This window comes from Scatophagus argus, chromosome 7 (genome assembly GCF_020382885.2).
Source record: "Scatophagus argus isolate fScaArg1 chromosome 7, fScaArg1.pri, whole genome shotgun sequence".
Lineage (NCBI taxonomy): Eukaryota > Metazoa > Chordata > Actinopteri > Scatophagidae > Scatophagus > Scatophagus argus.
The window spans coordinates 22510348-22532691 of record NC_058499.1 but is presented as its reverse complement, the minus strand read 5'-3'; the positions used below and the strand labels follow the sequence as shown (position 1 = coordinate 22532691).

The following is a 22344-nucleotide window of genomic DNA, read 5'->3' as shown; positions in this document are numbered from 1 at the left end:
TCCATCCATCCATCCATTTTCTATACCTGCCTTATCCGTGCAGGGTTGATTAGTTTATATCCGGTACAAATCAAGTCGAACTCTCGGCGTCCGTCGGACTACATCTGCTGTCGATGACTTTTGACTTGATTGCTGGAATTACGTTGCCGGGTGGATCGTTCCGTAATCTAGACCTCGTGATCGCCAGCTTTTTGGCCACTGATCATTGTCAACGTTTACATTGCTTTAAGTAACATCAGAGGGCTTTGGCAGCAACCCCAAACAGCAGCAGATCTACACTCACGAGGAGGCAACCATGGCCGCTTGGCTATGAGATATAAGGAGCCATGGCGGCTTGGCACCGGATAACCGCCTTCTCTTCGCTGCTCCAAGCCGGTTTGTTATTGTTGTTGTTGTCGGCGCGGAGCAGTGGGAGACCGTTGGAGAAATGTGCTGGCGACAAGCCCTGTCAGCCCCTTAGACCTCCCGTGGTCATTAGTAAGTGTTTTCTTCGTGTTTTACAGTCTTTCTAGTCTTGTTCATCTTTCTATGTGTTGCCAAATAACAGCGCAATTCGTAACCCCCGAAGCCAGCTCATTCACAGCTAGCGATGGTGAACGATGCTCAAGACAGGCCAAACTACATTCAAAATGAAACCAATTCATAATCTTTTCGCTTGACGGAAATGCTGTAGGAAACTTACAGTAAGATTCAGCACTTTTCAAATTAGTATTTTGCCAGTCTTAAATTCGGGTATAGCGTATTCATTCAACTTGCACATACGTCGATTAAATTTAAACTTTTACACATGTTTGGCCTGTCGCTCCTTGTCTTTTTTTGTTCCACCTAACAGCTAGCGACTCGTCGTGGAGAGCGGGTTTATCAGATTGTTTGTCGAATTTTATTTGCAGAAATGTCGTTTCGAGTATTAGGTTTGTGCTGTGTCGAAAAGTTGTTTCCATCGGTTCGGAAAATGTGTTGAGTCATCGCTTGTTGAAGATTTACTATCACTGTCAGGGAAGGCGCCTTAATATTACGATGTTTGTGGCCGGAGTTTAGCCGGGCGTATAGAACACGTGTACCGAGGATTATCAAAAATGAGTCACCAAATGACCACAATGTTGACATGTATATATTAGATTTAGTAAACATTTCAGCCTTTTTCCCTCCCCAAACATACTGCAAGTTGGTCTTCCGTCCTTGTGTGCGCCCGCGTTAATGTTTACGGGGTTGTTTGTAGCCTGCAGTCCTCTGGTCATATGACTGAGTTGGAACTTCATACGGCTGTCAAGCACTGCAGGATACTCAGACCTGTTATCTTAGTCTTATTCTAGACTTTGTTTGAACCCACAAAGAAGTGTTTATAGTATAAGTTTTTAATCTGGGTTCAGAGCTTTACATAGACTGCAATTATCCTTCTACTCCATCATTCGAAGGGTCTTGAGTTTAGAGGAATCTTATCTGTGTTTGTCTTAGTTACAACTTACAGCCTCTGTTGTTTTTATGTGTGTGTGATAACACTGTGTGTAAACTGCTTGACCAGCACTGAGCCCTTGCTGTTTGTTTGTGCTTGTGGTTAAACTGTGGAATATGTGCAGTAGTGTGATATGATGTGTTGCTGATTCTTAACTCATAGTTTTACATGAGAAGAGTTATGGCTTCACTTTGTGTTTAATACCACCCCTCCCTCCGACAGCTACATAGCAGTGATGTAATCTATCTTCAGCCAATTTGACTCTTCCTCTCCAAACATAACAACATGAGAGACAGGAAAAAGTGAGCACATATTGCTCACAAACTACATAGGCCTATGAAACAATATATCGCTTTAATTACATTATCACAAAATTCTGCAATATAGTAACTCGTAACCCCTGTATCATGACACGTATCTCAGTGTCAGATTCTTTCCAGTACACGGTGCTATTTTAAATAAAATTCACACTTGGACTAAATGGTGTTCAACCAGTTTTCAGTTTGATAGTGTGTATGTAAATTCTTTAAAATTTTGGATTAGGAGAAATTAGGCCCTTTTCAGCACATGCACATATCAGTGTCACTCTTTTATATCTAATTATGATGTGCAGCAATTCTGCCATTAGAACGTACTATAGAAGTGTCTAAAATGCCTAGTTAGTTTCACTCTTAAAAACACTGATGCACAAAAGTTTTACTAGCTGTCTGCCTTTTTCCAGTTTAAAAGTGTTTAGAAATGTGTGCTTTTGCTAAACGGCGTCCATCATAACAGTTATTTACTTAAGTATCGTATAGACTGAAGAGCAAGGTGTTTCTGCTGTTTGATTTAATTGTAATATGTATTCACAATAATTGTGATAAGTACAATAGCTTTTATGCCATTTTGAACAATCTTACGATGACCGTGGTGTTGCAGATATGTGACCCATTGTTTATGTGATTCGCTGTAGTTCCAGGGGATCTGGGAAACCAGTTGGAGGCGAAGCTCGACAAACCCAGCGTGGTCCATTACATTTGCTATAAGAAGACCGACTCCTTCTTCACTCTGTGGCTCAACCTGGAGCTGCTGGTCCCTGTGGCCATAGACTGCTGGATAGACAACATAAGGTATGACATGACATGGGTCTCCCTCCCTCCTCACCAAATACACAAGATGTATCTTCTCTTGTAGAAGGTTTGTAGATGACTTGTTATCATGTCATTATCAGCGTGGTATGTTTCAGTGACCAAATAGGTCAAACTATTTTGCCTATGCGGTTTTTATTGGGCACACTCTTTACAGAGAAAACTGCATATTCCTGGAAGTGCTGGACATAGGATGAGGGAGTAGGTAGAAGGTAGGTGCGATGACCTTCGTAGGCGTGTTTGACTTTCCATGAACACTTGTTGACCTCCACTGGATAAACTGACCCTTGAACCGTCCATTTATCAAAAAAGCAGTACAGGAAACAAAGAGTGAGATAGCATTCCTTTAAAGTTACCTCAGCAGTCAGCTAAAAAAGACTTCCATGTTGGATACTGAGTGAGCCTTTATTTTAGCTATCCCACTAATCATGCTAGTCATCATATGCCTTGTTAGTGGACCTCTAATGATGATGGGAATGACATGAGAATTGTGAGCTACAAAACTCAAAATGAGAACTTTGTCATGATGTAATTAAAAAGAGAAGCATTCTACAATGATGCTGAATTATTGCTCTGGTCCTTGTTCTTAATATGTGCCTTCTCTAATCAAGGCTTCTGACTTCCCCTGCAATGAGAGGACTGACTTTCTGATCTTGGACTAGGTTGTCTTGATTCATGATGGGCTCTTATTTTGAAATGAAGGCATCGTGATTAGGGAGTGGAGGCCATGATCAACACTCATATGACTGGCTGATCATATGATTGCACTTAGATGACTGGTTGGAATGACACTGCGGCTGCAAGCAGCACATTTTTATTGCGGCTGCAAAGTAGCTAAAGCTCACCTTGAACATAATGCAGTTTGAAACCAGGGATTAAATTGCATGACTAATTTTCCGCAAAATGTGTTCAGTGATGATCTATATGATCTAAATATATTTAACATATTTTAGTTTATTCAGTTAATCTTGAAAGGTCTTGGTCAAGATCCAGAGCTGCACAGTAATATCTGTGCTTTTTAATGTGAACCACCATATGCTAACATACCAGTTGTACTAGAAAAGGTGTTTTCAAAGCCAAGTAATTCAGAACCAAGCCCCGTTTTAAGCCAAGTAACTGACATGATCTCACTAGAACTGACATTACTTTGATGACAGACTTAAAGTATGTTAGTGAGACATGAGTCAAGCTACAGGTTTGTACTTGTTTAGGTGCATCGGGCTAAGTGAACTTACTTGAAATGTATCTGTCTGGGTCACAGATTGTAAGTTTAGTGAAATAGTTTACAGATGTTGTGGTAAATTAAGGCAAAATTGTGCTAGTTTTTCTAAGTTCAACAAAAATATTGGTCAATAAAATTTACACAGTTTTAGAAAATGCCCAAGATCCAGTTAGTATATTTATCTAACATTAATTTGTAATTTTTAAAAATCAAAGCTTAATTGTAGTTTGAAAATATTCAAATTTTCAGTTCTGCTTTGCAAACCCAGACATCTTCTTTCACATCTGCATGAAATCAAAAAACAAAAAAACAGCTGGGGAAGTTGTTTCCACACAACTAAGAGTAGTGGTGAATTAAATTGGGAAGTGAAATGTTGCCTACCAACATTGATCAGGTTCTCAATGTGTGTGTGTGTGTGTGTGTGTAGATTGATCTACAACAAGACCACACATGCCACCTCATCCCCACCGGGTGTGGACATCCGTGTCCCAGGTTTCGGACAGACGTATTCGCTGGAGTATCTGGACCCGAGCAAACGCAGTGTGGGTGAGTTGAAGGTCGACAACCAAACAGTTCTTGTGAGAACTGGGCAAAATGTCCATAAAATGTTTCCACTCTTAAGGTCTAAACTGGTCCTCACAAAGATGGAAGAATCAGATTGTTACTTTTGTCACTGTTTTAGTAAGAGACTGAAATGTTTTTTCCCCCCTCTCTTCTCTTTGTGCGTGTTTGTTTGTCTCCTAGGCATGTATTTCTTCACTATAGTGCAGGCATTGGTGGACTGGGGCTACACCAGAGATGATGATGTCAGAGGAGCTCCATATGATTGGAGGAAAGCCCCCAGTAAGCAGAAACACTCACATGAACCTGATGTCTACAGCAAGGGATTCATCTCCTGAACCTTTATTCTGTCTTATGAATGATGAACCCTGAAACGCACTTATGGTTTTCACAAGGCTCGAGAGTTGATCCCACTACAACACGTGAGACACGTCTGGCTCATGTAGCCTGTAGTCCTAGCTCATGTAGGACAGAAGAACAAGGGCATTAGCATACTAGATGCATTTTGAGAACCAAACTGAAGGGGTCATTGTAGCCATGACCTGCGTTTCTGTGCTTAAATCAGCATTGAAGGAATATAAAGAATCATTTTCAGCCCAAGTAAACACCAGCATCGTTCAGTTTTGTGAGTCAGTGTCAGTGACTGTCTGTGGTATGTGGAAATAAAACAAATTAAATAATGCTTGATATAAATGTGAGCATATGCTTTTTAACAGTGTTCCTGCCAAACGTGGAATTGTTTGGCTTTTATTGTGAAGGCGTGGTTTATGCAATGAAGTTGAGAAAAATGGGGTTAAACAACCTGGGGAAGTGTGGGGAGTTTTACCCACCAGGCCACATTTTTCACCTGGTCCACACCTGTCAGAGCTTCTGGTTCCCAACCAGGAAAGAATCAAATATTATGGCTTGGAAGCACTCCAGCATAATAATGGAAATGCAGGGAATTTCACAGGAGGTCCAGTGGGGGAACTTTGTTTCCTCATCTTCTTTGTTTTTCTTTTATCAGATGAGAATAAAGAGTATTTTCTGGCGCTGCAGCGGATGATTGAAGAGATGGCGGAGAAGGCTGGTGGGCCCGTGGTGCTCATTGCTCACAGCATGGGCAACATGTACACCTTGTACTTCCTCAACCAGCAGCCACAGGCCTGGAAAGACAAATACATCAAAGCTTTCATTGCTTTGGGCCCACCGTGGGCGGGGGTGGCCAAGACCCTTCGTGTGCTCACCTCTGGTAAGAAATGGGACCAGTATTATATAAATAGATTTAGTGTAATTCAGATTATGCTTTTTATTAGACATCCCTCTGGCACCCTGGGAAATGTTCAGAATGAGTTGAAGAAAGAAGAAAGCATAATATGCACACCAAAATTACAAATAAATTGTCATAACAAGAAAAACATTATTATTTCTTTATTATTATTATTAATTATACCCTTAGAAATAGAGAAACATGAGATACTTGCATAAATGATTTATGTGAAGATGTAACAGCATTATAGACTCAGTAGTACACGTTTAGCAGTGCAAACCGCACAGCAGCCCTGCACTTTACACTTGATTCAAGTCACTTAATATACTGGGAAAACATTAGCTGTAAATTGCGTGAACAGCAGGCCTAACCTTTCAAGGAAGTCTAGAATGAAAAGGAGAAGTGAAGAAGTGCAATGCATACATTTCCTAATATAAACAAGATGCTCATCTTCCTATGAAGACACAAAGTTTGCCGGAAAGTTGCGATTTCTACATTAGAACACATTTAAATAAAAAGTAAAATATTGTTAGGAAACAGAAAGAAATAGGAAATAAGACCAGATCTTTGAAAGTTCAAAATTAGCTTAATTATGATGCGATCATTAACTCAGTTGGAATTTAGGCACAACTGAATTAAAACAGCTTGTAAAGCTGTAAAAATGTCGAGATTAGCTCTTACTAAATATTTACACTTACTACCTTCAGGCTCTGTCACATAGCTCCTGGAACCACCTGGCTAAACAAATGTTCACTACCTTATATAGTATGGCTGACACATCTGATATGGCATTTGATAAAATATCATTGTATCGTTATCTAAATTAGGAATATCTGAAGTTGCTTTGCAAAAAAATAACCCAAAACACCTCAAACTACCAAATGCCAATAAAGTAAAATTCAACATGCAAACTCCGCACCACCATGCCACCCATAAAGTACAACTAAATAATCAAAATAAATAACCTGCTAACACACAGTATATGAATACTTTAAGTCCTATTCAGAACATACTGTAGTGATGCAGATAAACAAAAATAAATTCTAATAATTAATAATTCTGACCAAAAAGAAAAATCCAAATCATTTCTCCCAACCTGTTTCATTGATGAAATAAAAAGGAACTTTGAAAGTTTATCCTGACGAAACCTTTTATTCCACCTGTTCTTAAGTCATAAACGCAGGAGAGAAAGCAACTTGGGTGAAACTTGGATCACAAATTTTCACTTGCCTCTCGGAGCTTCCATATAAACGCGCTCATTTTAAAAGGATTGGCAGCTAGCATTACATAAATAAATAGTTTGCCCGTCTTAAGCTGTTATCAATGGAAGTTAAGTTACAGCTTGTGTTGTTTAGTGATGGGTTTACAAATAGTAGGTGTGAGCCAATGTACACATTACCTGTACCCTTCAAAATAAAAGTCTGCTAAATCCATTCTAATCCAGTAGTCTGAGATTTTACAGTTTATAAATGTGCAAAAGAACGAGCACTACTGCACATGTGTAAACCTAATACTTAAAGCCAGCGTGTTATTTAGATGTTGCTCTGTCATCAAAACTTCATTCTGGGATGGTAGGACTGTCCATGGCTTAATAAAGAGACACTGTGCATTCATTTATTTATTTATTTTCAAACCCCCTTTGTGATTTGCTCGATGCAGGGAGCAAGACATGAGTACAAAATTCAACAGTTGTTTCTTAGCAGCTGAGACCAAATCCACTAATGCTGGTGCTTAAAAGATGTTTTTAGAAACCTTTAGTTCATTGTTATTTGCCACTGAAGAAAACATAAGACTGCATGGTGCCACCTTAACTCTTTACTGGCTCGTCATCCTTTGCAGTCATCAAAGTGGGAAGCTGACGCGTGATGAGGGCAGCCTGTGTAATAGCCTCAATGATGTACAGGAACTGTTGTCATCCTCCCTGTGTTTCTCTGCTGGACTACTTCATATCACAAGCCTGACACGCAATGTCAGTGTCTCTCAGACATAAGCTGTTTTATTTACAGCAGCCACACAGTGAAGCGCCTTGGTTTTGGGTTTGTGGCTGGAAACTCCAAGCTCATTTTCAGTTCTCTGTTACTGGTTTCTTTTCCCTGCCTTCAGGTGACAATGACCGCATCCCAGTGATCAGCCCGTTGAAGATTCGCTCCCAGCAACGTTCTGCTGTCTCAACCACCTGGCTGCTCCCTTACGCCCACACCTGGCCCAAAGATCAGGTGTGTGTGTGCGTGTGTGTTTGTCTTCATCTGTTCCATTTGGTAAAGTAGTGATATTTTCCGTGTCTACAAATGACTGAGAAACTTTTTTACCCCATCCATCACCAGGTTCTGGTGCAGACACCTGCTAGAAACTACACTGTGCTGGACTACAAGCGCCTCTACTCAGACATCGGCTTTGAGGACGGCTGGTTGATGCGGCAGGACACGGAGCCGCTGGTGACCGACCTCACGCCCCCCGGCGTGGCCGTCCACTGCTTGTACGGCAGCGGCGTCCCCACGTCGGAGGCCTTCCACTATTCTGACAAGTTCCCTGATGTGGAGCCCACCGTGGTGTACGGCGACGGGGATGGGACCGTGAACCTGCGAAGTGGAATGCAGTGCAAGCGTTGGGTAGGGAAGCAAAAACAGCCTGTGACGTTAAAAGAGCTTCCAGGGAACGAACATGTGACCATGTTGCTGAACTTCACGACCGTGGCTTACATCAAGACTGTGCTGTTCTCTCCGTGATGCTGGCAGGAAGCCGAGCAGGAAGATGGCTTTAGTCTCTTACACACACACACACACACAGCCACACACTGTATTATTTAAATTCTACGCACAGCCATGTGAAAGACAGACTTGGACTGATTCATCTCGCCTGTCTTTTCAAACAGTGACTGCCAAAATATTCTCCCTGTACATGCCCCAGTTCTCCACAACAAGTATTGACATTTTGTAGTCCAATTGCAGAATCAAAGTTTTAAAACAAATTTTATAGCTGTAATCACACGACGTATGTTAATGTCAGGTTGTTTACTGTTCAGTAAGCCTAAATACAAAGACTTTTATATCAGTCTCAGGTTACAAAGACCCTGAGATTTTACCAGTTAAATTCATGGTATTGTGATAAAGATTATGTGGACGTACAGGTCAAAAACCAGGGATATACTGTTTGTGCCACCTCCTGAGTTATTAATCCAAGTCGGATCTTTATATTAATGTTGTGAAAGAGATTTCTGAACTCCTTCAACTCTAATGTTGTTTGGCTAAAACGCACACTGCATTCGCATCTTTGTCTGTGCATAATTTCTCTATTTCATTTCTAGTGTTTTTGTTTGTTTGTTTGCATGCAGCTGAGCTGACTTTTTGTTGTGTGCTGAGAGACTAAAAGCGTACCTTGGATACGGAAGTTGATTTTAGTCACGTTGAAGCAACTCAACGGTCAAACAAAAAGCTTTTTCAACAGCTGTACAAAACTGACAAAGGTCCATAAAACGTGAACTCAGAGTTCACTAATTAGCATTTTCAGGAGCTTTGAACGGCATCTCACCATCTTGATCGAGTGAAGGTGAGGTGAGTCGGATCCTTCTTTTGAGTTTGTTTCACTCAACAGTGGAACTTACAAATTGATCAAAAATTTCAACTCAAATGAGATGTAGGTCAAAGTGCCAGAAAATCTAGTAGGCGGACCTTTGAAATCAAATTATTTTAAGAGTTTGAACAAATTCATTTGAAACTCTGCTCACGATTGTTTGCTGCATCCAAAAACATGGAGCTCATATAGTGGCATGATGTTTTTAAGTGTCCAAATGATCTTTTTAGCATTCATGTTGTAATTTTCAACTATGTTAAGCTCTTTCTCATCACTTTTTTGGTTCTATACTTATTTTTCCCCCAATTTCGGTTTGGATCAGGTGCAGAGACAGGATGGATTTAGATGAGGATAAATGAGGAGACTTTTATTGTTTTATGGTATATAATTTTCTTGCCTGTTTGTTGTATCCTCTTTCTGTTCAGATAGACTTGAAAAGTTCTGAACGCAGAGTTTAAAATCCGACTTCCTGTCCTCGTCAGCGTGCATCCAGAATCTCTCTGACCTGAGTGATTGTACTGTGCCATCAAGCCTGCTCTGGGCCAGACCAAGATGATATACTCATATCTGCTGTGAACTATCAGATGTGTGTGTCAAACATGTGATGCCTTCAGTAGAGTAAATATTTCAAATATTCCATATATTCAGCCATTTATTTTTCTTTATGCCATAAGTTCACCTGGTATATTCTACATTCATGCTGTGTTAAAAATATATTTTATTTTTTGGGCTATAGTTTACCTCTAAAGCTGATGATGATAATAATCTGTCATGTTTTAATTCAGTAAAGTGCACAGACGCTGAAAGTGGTGTTGACCTTCCAGAGCCTCAGGATCTGATAGTGCAAGTCATTTTAACTGCCTCTTCTTTGTACATGTCAGTGAGGTAAATGGAAAATATGACTGCGCGTTGAAACCACATGGTGACAAAATTAAATCCACAGCTTCTTTTCAAATGTACAGCTTCTCACACATGCATCTTAATTGTAAAAATACTAGGGCTGCTGGGCAAGTTAACGCATCAATTAATCAACGCCGACAGTCACTGTATCGCGCATCAAACGCAGTTTTCTTTAGTGAGCAACACTTTAAAAATAATTCATAAAAAAACAAAACAATTGTCGGCGCCAACCAACCAATGTGTTAACACGACAATAATACTGAGCCCTATAAAAACACTTAATACAGAAACAGTAACAGCTTTATTTCTATACAGTATTAAAAATAACATAAAAAAATACAGTAACATCATATATTTTTCCTTATTTTTGCCAGTTAGCCTTGACTGTCTTTGTTGGGACATGCTGCATATCTGTTAGCAGTGATTATGATGATTACAGTGATTACATCCTCTCTGCCAACACTTTAATAGCAGCTGCATTGGATTGGATTAGTCCTGCATGGCTCCTGTACTTGACACAGATGTGATACTCTGAAAATGTTATTGTTTTGGCCTTAATCGTATCATTCAGTTCTCTCCCTAGCCCTATCACATTTATTGTCGGCCAGCTGTAAATGTACGTGTCAAGTGTCAGGGCTCCAGAGGGAAGTGAAAGGTTTTATTTCCTGTCTTGCAGCGCAGCTCCACACAGTCCAACCTTAGCACAAATGGTCCTTCTTCATGTTCATCAATTAGTCCCTTAACAGTGAAAAACAGAGAAAAAAAAACATTTGGTAGATTCTATGCAGGTCATTCAGTCAAAACTGTTGTTACTGAAGCCAACTGATGTCTTCTGTGTCCAACATTAATTTAGCTGCTGTCACATGAGTCCTCACAACACTCATGGAATCTAAATCCTAATTACAGCCTAACTGAATAGTCAGTATAGTCATTTTTTTTAACAATAACATACAGATTTAATTTTTTTGGTTATTCAATAAGTAGGACCTGAACAGGGCATCATGTATTAACGGTGCCCTCTGGTGGACAGACTATGTAACTTCATAAATTACCTCACTCATATCTTTGGCATTTATATGCTGCAGTTTCAACAACTATGCTTAAAACGATATGGCTGCAATAAACTAATATCCAATACACTGCACTGCCAGTATATGATTTAGACTTGATAGTCAATTAGAGTGAAGCTGATAGGATGGATAGACAGCAGACTTCTCAGTACCTGCAGCTCCTTAATGCACTCCTTCATCTGTTCTGTCATGTCTCCAACACACCAAGCCAGACTCACGTGGAAAGACGGATCCTAAAACACACCAGAGGGAACATTGTGGAAGTAGACATTAATGTGTGCACTCCATATTCTTTGGAATGATGTTTTCATAATTTTAAAGGCAAAACAATGACTCACTCTCAGTTAATCACTGATAATCCTTTCAGCAACAAATTATACCACACTGCTAAACATATCAGATTCTATATATCTGCCACTATATCAACACTTCGATAAGAGGAAAAGGCTAATTTAAAATCAAGAGGGACACACAAACTTGTCCAGCTGCAGACACCAGCAGATAAAATCAATTAGTCTGTTCAAATGTGTTGCACCCTGACCTTATAGAAGGTGTCCAGGTGGAACTCTGTCATTGTTCTGTCCACTACTTGGACCAGGTCCAACAACTGAGCATGTCCAGTAGACACTTCTATCCCCAAAAATGTCCTGCAGAGGACAACAGACAAACACGTACAGGCAGTTGGACCACGAAGACGTGATGCGAAGAGAAGCAAAACAGACGCATCAGGAGAGCACCACGAGTCAGACACATAAAAATGGCTCTGACAGATACACTTTGGCAGCAGTAACAACTGAACAGCATGTGCCACATGGAGAGTTTTTAGTTTATGACACTTTGGCCAATGACCAAGTCAGAAGAAGAAGAATCACTTTATTGACAGTATATATATTTTTACATACACACACTGAATTCGTCTTCTGCATTTGACCCATCCTTAGTTGAACACACACATGCAACACCCGGCAAATTACATGCAGTGAAACACACACAGGAGCAGTGGGCAGCATCAAGCGCCCGGGGAGCATATTGGGGGGGTTAAGTGCCTTGCTCAAGGGCACATCAGTCGGCTAATGGGGGGGGGGGGGGGGGGGTATTTTTCTCATTAATCACTCCACCACACCCAAAAGTCATATATCATATATCTGGACTATGACAAGGAGACAATTAATGACTGTACCTGGTTCTCTCAGCATTGCAGTAGACCTTCAGTCTCTCTGCTGAGCACACAAACCTGGCAAAAGGAAACACAGAATGAAAATTCCACTATAGACAGCTTCTCATGAAATTTTCATATTTTCTCCTAATTTACTTTACCATTCCACCTACTCTAGTGTCGGAGAGCTTTATTTGTCTTGCCTTGAGTTGGTTATGGTAGAGTTACATTTATGGTAATACACTGATAAGTACACTTTTTTCATCTGTTTACTTTCCTTTTGACGTGGCACCTTGTCTTCTGTGATACGGGTTGTTTAATTTCATCAGCATATGTACTTTGAGTACATACTGTAACTAACCAACTACATTTTTCCATGGACCAAAATTTTACAAAACATTTATTAACGTTATGTGAACCAGACGGGAAGCTTCGGGCCACCAGCTGATGATCATCGGTACACACCCTGGAAATAGCTTGCAAACTCAACTCATCCTGTGTATGTGTATTCAGTATTAGCAAACCTCTTGCAGTGCACCAGGCCTGCTCTGAGGCTCTGTGTGAAGTGCTGGATCCAGTGGTGTCTCAGCACCACAGTCTGAGACAGGCTGAGGTGGAACTCCTCCTGAGCGCTCAAAACCACACCATGAGCCTTTGCTACTGAGAGCAGCTCCTCCAACAGCTCCCTGAACTCCTCCTCAGGATGGTCTGATGTGGAGACGAGACAGGCAGAGAAATATCCCCACAAGAAAGGCATCAGGTTAAAGAAATGATCCAAAATCATACTTGGATAACACGCATAGTGATGTGACTCTAAATCACCAACAGTTAAAGCGTGTCGGTCTTACATGGTAAATAAACATAGGTGGCCCAGTTGCCTCTCTCGTGTTTGAAGGAGCGTATGCGTCCACCATGAAGAGCACTGTCGTCAGTCTGTGGGTCCGCTTCCTCTGGAAACATGGCCAACAGGCAACCAGGAAGGGGCAGCCTGCAGGAAACAGCCCAGTACCGAGGTGCTCACATCATCTCATTTCTTATTGAAGCCAGTAGCTGCATAGCTTGAAAATTCAACTAACTTTTACCTTAAAATGCCGTCTCAGTACGTTTATCATGCAGGGCGGTGGCCATTACCAATTAGTAAATTACATCTAAAGTTTGGTCTATTTGTCATCTTAATGAGATCTCTTAGTCATACAATTAAAGTTGAGAAAAGTTTATTTTTTCTGTGTCAGTAAATAAGACAGAGAGGCACCTCACAACTCCTCCCACACCTTGTTTTCGGAACCTGTTCTCCAGTTTTGGGTTTCTTTCCCGCCGGGCAGCCATCGTTACCATCATCTTCCTCTAGGCACTTTCGAGAGCAGTTTCTATTTTGAGCGGTAGCTGCGACCGTCTCGCTTTCCTCCTCCGAGCTGCTGCTGTAGCCGACCAACATCCTGCTGTGCGTGGTGTGTCAGAACATATCGAACATATATGCGTTAATTAGCTAAAAAAGCCGACTTATTAACATAGTTAATAAACACAGGGAAAGCAAACATTTTCGCTCGGCTTTTAAACGCATTTTCATGCGACTTCGTCAATCAATCGCCATATCTTCAACACAGCTCTGCGCTTCTGATGTAAACAGCGGATTGTAATAATGATTTAGGTCCCAGTGAAACACAACCCCGCCTCTGATGAGTTCCCCTTTGCAGTTGGTTGCTACAATACGTGAACGGCACATAAACGATTAACCTGTGTACAGGTGATTTATGTATACTGTGGCCTGCTCGTCTTAAAAGGTTCTCTTAAATGTCTTAATTTGTCCAAAAAGAAAATTAATGTCACATTTAAAATGTGTTGGGTTCACCTGAAACTAGAAAACAATGTCATTACTTATTTATGCTCATATTTTGGATTTAGAAGCAGTCACCAAAACATTTTACTCGTGATTAGATGTGGTAAATGACAGTACTATTGCATGACTGTTTCATTAAAGCCGGGGGGCGTGCATGTGTGTGTGTGTGTATGTGTGTGTGGCGTGTGTCTGTGTGTTGTGAGCATGCCAATTAACTCTTGGTATATTCATGTTCCCGTGCGCGGGCAGAGGCTCAGAGGCTAGCCGAAAGCTAGCTAGCAATTTATAACAAAATGCATATCTTTTCGCGAGCCGAGCGGGTGCCCTAGGAGCCAGTGAATGTATATGTGAAACGACAGCGTTTATGGGGTGATTTGGGAGATCGCGGGAGTATTTTTGCCCGTTTTAATGAACCGCAGAACCCATATTTTGGCCCACAACAACAGAGCATCCGAGCACCGTTTGTGGATGAGAAGAAGGGACCCAACGTTACTAGGGGAGCAGCTAACATACTACAGACTGGCATTTTATCGGGAGTCCTTGGTGGGCTTGAATGGACACTCCAGGTATGAAATTGTGGAATTTCTCACCACAGTTTACACGCACTGCTCACTAACAAACGTATCGCTATAGCGGTTGCTTCTATGATATTTATTCCCGTGGCTAAGCTGCTAACGTTAGCTCTTTCCTGTGCCTCTGTGGCTGTGTTAGCAAGCGGCTAGGCTAGCTAGCTAACCAGTCCTGATTACAGTAAAATTTGGTTGGAGACGAAAACGTTATGATGCGCAGACGCTGCCTTCCAGTTTTTTTTTTCTTTTTTTTTTTTTTTTTAGCAGCGAATCGTTGAGCATTTGGATTTTTGCATAGGCGGGGTGGGACTACATAACCAGTGTATTAAAGACTTTAATATACAACTTAGCGTTTGTGTCCCAGTGTGTATGTTAATGAGTGCTCACTTGCTGTTTGTTTCTGCGTTCATGGATGCTGCAAATTTTCAAGTTTTTAACGATTACATTTCATTGCCGTTGGGTGCTTTCAGCATGTAAAACGCAGCGTAAACTATGGGAAGACTGTTCAGATTACTCCTGTTCTTATGCATGATGAATTTGTCCCTTATGGATAATAGTCGTGCCTTTTAATCACTACAGCTTTTGTTACCTGGAGAGGCAGACTACATATCCTGGCGTCCAGGAGCTGTAAACATTGCAACATGTCCTACAATATTATGAGTTTTTTTTAGTGTCTTTCTGCTGAATTTACACGGGGAGAGTATAACTGACTCCTAAAGTTGATGGAGCAGGATTTCAAAACCAAATCTGTAGTCTTTATATATTTTTAGAAAGCATTTTGGTATATAAATATTATTTTCAATCTTGGTCTAATACTGGAGCCCATGGCGTAACCCTAAAAACACTGTTGTTGCTGACTGTTCTCTTCATATTTTGATTTACATTTATTCTCTTCTTCATACAGATACCACTTGAAGACCAAGAATTTTCACCAGTCTCTCCACACAGGTCTGATCCCCACACAGCTGTTCTCCTCTGTGCGACACTGCTCCTGTCATTAAATCATCCGTCACAGCCCCTTCACCAAGCACACTTGGCTGTTCTTCAGTGGTATTTGTTGAAATGGAGTGAGTTTCTTGTTCTGTTTTCTCAACACACTTGGAAGCCTTAAGTGCATTGTTTAAAATATAGTCAAATAACAAATATGTCTTCCTTTCTTACTGTAGTTGGGCCACACCGGCTGCCAAACTGAATCCCTACACCAGAGCCCGCATGACAGAGGCCTGGCAGCAGCATGCAGTCGCTCCACCTCAAGTTGTCCACACCATCCCTCCAGGAGCTGAGAACGCGCTGGGCTGTGCTGTGTACGGCATTGTCCTGCAGCCGGATGCTACATCTTTACAGCAGCAGCAACAGACCCAGCATGGACAGCACAGCCAGCATGGCCAACAACACAGCGGGAGTCAGCAGCATGGAGGCGGGCAGCATGGTCAGCAGCAGCACCCCACCCAGGCCCAGCAGACCTCCCTACAGGTAGGGACAGAGGGGGGACACAAGTGTGGGGCCTGTGGACATGATATCTCCCACCTGGCCAACCCACATGAGCACCAGTGCATGGTGAACCAGGACAGGTCTTTCCAGTGCACCCAGTGCATGAAGATTTTTCACCAGGCGACAGACTTGTTGGAACATCAGTGTGTTCAGGTGGAGCAGAAACCGTTTGTGTGTGGGGTGTGTAAGATGGGATTCTCCCTACTCACATCTTTAGCCCAGCACCATACATCCCATAACAGCACCAACCCAATGAAGTGTTCAATATGTGAGAAGACCTATCGTCCTGGTTCTTCTGGAAACGTCACACCAAACTCAAATAATCCTCAGCAGTCCAGCAGTGATGGGGCGTCAGCTAGCAGTAGCTCATCTATTCTGCCTTTTCCCTCAGCCCGGGACCGGCCATACAAATGCTCTGTTTGCCAGAAGGGATTCAAACACCTGTCAGAACTCACGCGACATGAGAGGGTGCACACAGGAGAGAAGCCCTTCAAATGTGACACGTGTGACAAGGCCTTCAGCCAGTCGTCACACCTACAGCACCACCAGCGCACACACAGCAGTGAACGCCCATTCAAGTGTGCTGTTTGTGAAAAAAGTTTCAAGCACCGCTCCCACCTCGTGCGCCACATGTATGTGCACTCTGGTGAGCACTTGTTCAAATGCAACTTATGTGAGTTGCACTTCAAAGAGTCATCAGAGCTCCTTCACCACCCCTGCCACCCGCAGGGTTCTCGCCCGTTCCGCTGTGCCGCATGTGGTAAGGGTTTCAAGCGGCCGTCTGACCTTCGTCAGCATGAGCGCACACACTCAGAGGAGCGTCCCTTCCACTGTGACGAGTGTCAGATGAGCTTCAAACAGCAATATGCACTGGTGCGTCATAGACGCACGCACAAAGATCCTACTGATAGGCCATTCAAATGCAATCTGTGCGACAAGGGCTTCATGCAGCCCTCTCATCTTCTTTACCACCAGCATGTTCACGGCATGGACAACCTGTTCAAGTGTGCCTCATGCCAGAAAGAGTTCAGCCAGTCAGGAGAGCTTCTCAGACACAAGTGTGGCGAGACATCTAATACCTCGCCCGACAAGCCGTACAAGTGTGACGTCTGTGGCAAGGGCTACAAGAAGAGCTCCACATTACAACGTCATCAAAACTCTCACTGCCAAGAGAAGCCCCTCAAATGCTCGCTCTGTGACCGGCGCTTCCTGTCCTCTTCGGAATTTGTCCAGCACCGTTGCGACCCGTCACGGGAAAAACCGCTGAAGTGCCCTGACTGTGAGAAACGTTTCAAGTATTCGTCAGACCTGAACCGACACCGACGTGTGCACACGGGGGAAAAACCATATAAATGCGACCACTGCAACAAGGGCTTCAAACAGCGCGAGCATCTGGCCAAACACCAGAGCACGCACTCTAGAGAGGGTCAGTTCAAATGTGTTTGGTGTGGTGAGCGTTTCAGTGACTTGGGCTCTTTGCAGGATCACACAGTGCAACACACCGCTGATGGAGGGGGTTACGCTGTGCCCCAGTGCATATAAACCCATGGAGACTTTATCCCATCTACAGACACTTCCCTAAACTTCTGTTTTCTTGTTTATCCTTTGTAGGCTGTTTATTCAGCCTAACTGTCACCACATTTGCAGGACAGTCTAGGCTATTGTAGATGCATCAATTCCCCCAAGTCATACATAAGGTTTTTGTTGCTTTACTAAGCTGCCTAAAGACCATCAGTTCTCTGTTATTCCTTAAAATCCAGAGGAGGCCTTTTCTCTCCACACACTTTTCTTTTTGTTCCACCTCTTCTCCTTCGTCATGCCTATCCTTCCCCCCTCTTTCTCAGAGGCAGCAGTGAAGAGGGCACAACCACTTTACAGAGAGGCCATGTATGAAGTCAGTGTAAGTCTGAAGGGAAAAAAAAGTTAGGGGTGTTATGGGTTTTAGAGGTCATGCTACCAGCTGATGGGAATCTGAATTGTGAAGGCATAGAATCTTATTGAATTTAGGCTTGCTTGCGATCTATAGACAGAGTGCATCATTGCTCATGGTCAGGTTGGTTTTGCCACTGGATGTGCTGTGGATTTATGGCCTTTTTCAGACACCTGTCTCTGTCACCCCTGAACTGGAGCTGTTCCAGGGGTGTGTTTAGAACTTGACTATTGGGCTACAGCCACAAGTTTGTTTGTTTGTTTTTTTTGTCACAGTTCTTATTTACTGCCAAAATATTTAACACAAATATGACATATGAGCCCATACAATCACTGAAACTTTTGTGCTAAAAGAAGCTATTCGTGCTGCCTCCCTCAGTTGTGGGCATCTGACAACACAGTGTTGCCAACATAGTGACTTTTCAGACCCTCTCAGACCCCCCCACCCCGTTCCTCCCTCACTCCAATGACATTCCCTTCATTTCAGTTCCTCCCCCTATCACTTTTTGCCTCCTCTCTGCTTCCTTTTGTGTCCTCTTGTTGCTCTCTCAGCCATCACTGTTTGGTATCAGAAGACTGCAGAGTTTTATTCACGCATCCATTCCAATATATTTGTCTTTGGTTAGTTGAAGGATAACTTTTTGGTTTTCATCTCCAGTAATACACTATCAACCCTTCTGGTCCTGACAGGTCTCGTATAGCCAGAGCTATTTCCACACTTTCTTTTAGCTCTGTGTCAGAGTTGGAGAAAGGTCTGGCTGCACCCATTGTCACTCTGATATAGGGGAAATAAAATACTCTGCCTTGCTTGTATTCCTTTAAACCAATCAAGATCATCTTGGGCAGCACTCAGGTCAGGATACAACGATGGTGCTTCTGCAAAATAGTGTTGGGGGAGGCAAGCCCTGGCGTAACAGCGAAGTAGGCCTGTCTTATTGCATCCACATTTTCTTCAAAACTCGCCATTTTCAGCATGTAGGTTTCCCTCTCTGAGCTGGTTGTTGTGTCAAATGGTGACAGCAGTTTGGAAATGTAACAGTAAAGGGGAGGAGAATGATGACTGAAATGGTCAGCCAATGGCAGGATTATACCAGCAGTCTACTTGTTAGTCAGACTAGTCCCAAACCAACTCCCTGCATCCACATCCTGCTGGGTTTTAATATTTTTATTACATTTATTAATTATGAAGCAGCCAGTAAGCTCCTCAACATATGTGAAGGGAAACTGTGTGGGGAGAGTTTCAGGATTTGTCCTATAGTGAAATAATTCTGGAAATAAAATATCTGTGGGTGTATGCCAGGGCCCTGTTTTTCACGGCTGCACCTGTTTGTACCGAAGCACCATTATGAAGCAGAACCTGATCCTTAAAGTGTGTAGACTTACCAACCAGTGGACAATAACCAATAAAAGCCCTGATCATCGATACCAGTCTGACCCTTCAGTTCAGACACATAGAACTATATATTTGAATATACTTGTCATGCTCCTCCAGAGATCACTGTCCTTAGTGTCCCGAAAACGTCCTTGTTTCAACGTTATACTTCCTCTCTCAGCCTGTACATACTGTGGACGTGTGAGTGTGCTACGCCAGGTGAGCTGGAAATGTCCGAACTCGTCTTTCTTAAAATCAATATGTAAAAACTGTTTTTGTATTCTTGCTACTTTTTACCATGTGAACTGTTTTGACAAATGCTCTTTTGTTGTTCAGTGATTGTATCAGTATGTTGCAGGGGGTCTCAAAGAGAACCCTTAATGTGTGTGTGTGTGTGTGTGCGCGTGTGTGTTTGAGCGTGTGAATGTACAAACAGTATTCTGTCAAACAGGGACATTCAGACTGTAGAGAATTGTATTAGAAATGTTTCAACAGACCTACGCCTTTTTTTTTAATGTACTAACCTTACTGGTCTGTCTGAGCTGTTTTTGTGTTTTCCAAGTGTTTTCCATGTTTCGAAAGGAAATATTAATGCTGTTTTTCAAGATACATGTTGCATTAAGGTTGACGTTGTGTTTGTCAGAATGGGTTCGTACCACAGTGAATGACACCCTCCTCTTCTTGGAATGCTATGAGATTCTACTTGAGTTTAGGAAGCCTGGAACACAAGTAGGTTTACACGTCAGCTGTGGTCGCCATTGTTCCTTTTTCGGATCATAAGGGAACCACCCCCCATCCACCCCTGACCCCCACCCCCCCACCCCCCCCTCCTTTTCACTGTTCATTCATGGTTTGAGTACAGTATTGAAAAGTTTTGAGTACAAATGGAGGAGGTCAAGTAACATTTTTCTCTGGCTTGTAATTTTAGTTTAGCCTTTAAATGAGGGCACAGTGCCTCTGTGTCTCTTCTTCCTCTTCTGCTGTCTGTTTCTATCCATCATCATCACCATGCAAGGTCAGAGCGGTGGTTTCATCAGCTTTTGTATTTTTTTATTTTCTAAATCTGGCATTATAAGACTTTGAGAACTTGGACTTAAAGTAAAGAAGTACTGTATGTTTTTTCCCACATTTGTTTCTATTTTTTATGATTACTCTTTAAATTGATATGAATATCTATATTCCTCAAGGGATAGAGAGAGAGAGAGACCAGGGCCTTGGGAGCTAGGTCTGGTATAGAGCTTTGACAATGTACAGTTGTTTCTAATGCCAAATCTACACAAAGAACTCTGTAGGGTGGAGGTGGTGTAAAAGTTGAATAAGTACAACAAAAACACATCAGGAATCTGTGAAGGTTGGATTATCTATGCCAAGATTCTACAAAATGCTTGAGGACTTTTGATTTGTAAATCGATGCTGACACATCGCCAGACTAGTCTAAACTAGTCATTCCAGTCACTAGTCACTGGAAAACCAGTCACTCTAGGTGCAGGATAAGGACCTTGCATAACGTGTAGTGTTAACATGTGTGAAGAACAATTCCAGCCCAGCAGCACTGGTTCAGTTGTTAGTATTCATGTCTGGTCATGCATTTGTCCTGTGTGTTCTGTTCAGCTGTGTCAAACATTAATGGACCAATCTGAGACCACAGTTAAGAATACTGCAAAGTGAAATAGAGAACTGTGCTCTTTACCTCTTCATAGGTTCTGTGTTTAAAAAGCATATCCAATAAGCAGTCAGGGAAAGGAGAGGAAAATCTCCTGTATAAGCACAGATTAAGTAAATCCACACTTGTGTGTTTTAACTGATGGTTTTTATGAATAAAAAGTCAGTTTAGGCACCAGTTCACCCACCAGTCCACCATCCCTGCTCTTTTTTCAGTTCCAGTGAATAAAGCTGTCAGACCCTGGTGTCTCTTGCTCTCTGCATGCTTGCTGTGTTAGTTCCTGTGTTCTGTCCTTGGGAACTGGTGCCCCCCCCCCTCCTTGTCCTCACAGCCCTGTTCCCTCCTATAGCTTTTCAAATTGTACTGTAGTTTATGTGAATGATGTTGAAAAAAAGAAATGAAACTTGTGGCAACGTACAGTACATGTAAATTCATGCTAAGATTAACTGTATGTATGTATGTATGTAGCATTCAATTACACACAGCACTAACAAATTAAACTTTTTTTTTCATTTATTAACTTAAATTAGTCATGATATTATTTAAGTGGGGAAAAAACAACATTCAAAGGTCAGTTTTTCATCAGAGTCAGTACTTCCATGAAGCTCATTTACAAATAACTTGTTAAATGGTACAACCACAAAATGAGACATTATATGATTATTATTACTAGTAATAATTGAAATTCTTTAAATGTCTTGCTTGCAAATGTTTCATGAAGGAAATGCTTTTAGCATGTGTGTTAGACCACAAGAGTAAATGCCGTGTTGTGGTGAGAAATAATGAATGTAAACATAAAAGTGTTTGTTTACAAAAAACTCCACAGGGTACCTTTAAATGATATATCAAAACAAATGTAAAAATTAGTTGATTTTCATTCATTTTCCATCAGAATTTATGTCGTATGTAAAGAAATACATCGTATTTATAAGACCACCTATTATTTTGTATATGAAAATCCATTTAATCTCTAAAAAAAACACTAACTACCGTTTTTGAATAGATTTGTATTTCCCTCTGAAATGTATTAGAATTGGAATTACTCAAGCAAAGCGTTCTCAATTACAGTACCTGACTAAATCTACTTAGCTACTTTTCACTACTGTGATTTATATCAAGTGCAGGTGCTTACCTCACATAACCACAATCTGCTGTCCACTCAATGTCCTGCATGG

At 41.8% G+C, this 22344-nt stretch overlaps 3 protein-coding genes across 4 annotated transcripts; 2 read left to right on the top strand and 1 right to left on the bottom strand.

Annotated features, from left to right (window-relative positions):
- The first annotated feature begins 78 nt into the window (after positions 1-78).
- On the top strand, positions 79-10143 carry pla2g15 (phospholipase A2, group XV). Its single transcript, XM_046393809.1, has 7 exons — positions 79-477; positions 2406-2562; positions 4230-4348; positions 4547-4645; positions 5370-5594; positions 7716-7828; positions 7937-10143. The coding sequence occupies exons 1-7, from the start codon at positions 327-329 to the stop codon at positions 8336-8338; spliced, it is 1266 nt and encodes a 421-aa protein (XP_046249765.1). The 5' UTR covers positions 79-326; the 3' UTR covers positions 8339-10143.
- Positions 10144-10364: 221 nt separating this feature from the next.
- On the bottom strand, positions 10365-14046 carry usb1 (U6 snRNA biogenesis 1). Of its 2 annotated transcripts, XM_046393811.1 has the most exons (8): positions 13934-14046; positions 13580-13747; positions 13157-13296; positions 12833-13016; positions 12333-12386; positions 11694-11799; positions 11305-11385; positions 10365-10820 (listed from the first exon to the last, which is right to left on the bottom strand). In XM_046393811.1, exons 1-8 carry the CDS (start codon positions 14029-14031, stop codon positions 10713-10715), a joined length of 939 nt encoding a protein of 312 aa, XP_046249767.1. In that variant the 5' UTR covers positions 14032-14046; the 3' UTR covers positions 10365-10712. The 2 variants fall into 2 exon arrangements, with proteins under 2 accessions (XP_046249767.1, XP_046249766.1); XM_046393810.1 differs by having other exon boundaries at positions 13580-13974.
- A 298-nt stretch (positions 14047-14344) lies between these two features.
- On the top strand, positions 14345-21695 carry znf319b (zinc finger protein 319b). The gene is made up of 3 exons (XM_046393807.1): positions 14345-14711; positions 15619-15781; positions 15881-21695. Exons 2-3 carry the CDS (start codon positions 15777-15779, stop codon positions 17745-17747), a joined length of 1872 nt encoding a protein of 623 aa, XP_046249763.1. The 5' UTR covers positions 14345-14711; positions 15619-15776; the 3' UTR covers positions 17748-21695.
- Positions 21696-22344: the final 649 nt, after the last annotated feature.

Coding starts and splice junctions, on each gene's coding strand:
- pla2g15 (XM_046393809.1), top strand. CDS start 327: ATGGCGGCTTGGCACCGGATAACCGCCTTCTCTTCGCTGCTCCAAGCC. Junction 5,595..7,715: donor CCTTCGTGTGCTCACCTCTG/GTAAGAAATGGG, acceptor CCCTGCCTTCAG/GTGACAATGACCGCATCCCA. Junction 7,829..7,936: donor ACACCTGGCCCAAAGATCAG/GTGTGTGTGTGC, acceptor ATCCATCACCAG/GTTCTGGTGCAGACACCTGC.
- usb1 (XM_046393811.1), bottom strand. CDS start 14,031: ATGTGCCGTTCACGTATTGTAGCAACCAACTGCAAAGGGGAACTCATC. Junction 13,297..13,579: donor GAACAGGTTCCGAAAACAAG/GTGTGGGAGGAG, acceptor TGTTTCCTGCAG/GCTGCCCCTTCCTGGTTGCC. Junction 11,386..11,693: donor ACCTGGACACCTTCTATAAG/GTCAGGGTGCAA, acceptor GGTGTGTTTTAG/GATCCGTCTTTCCACGTGAG.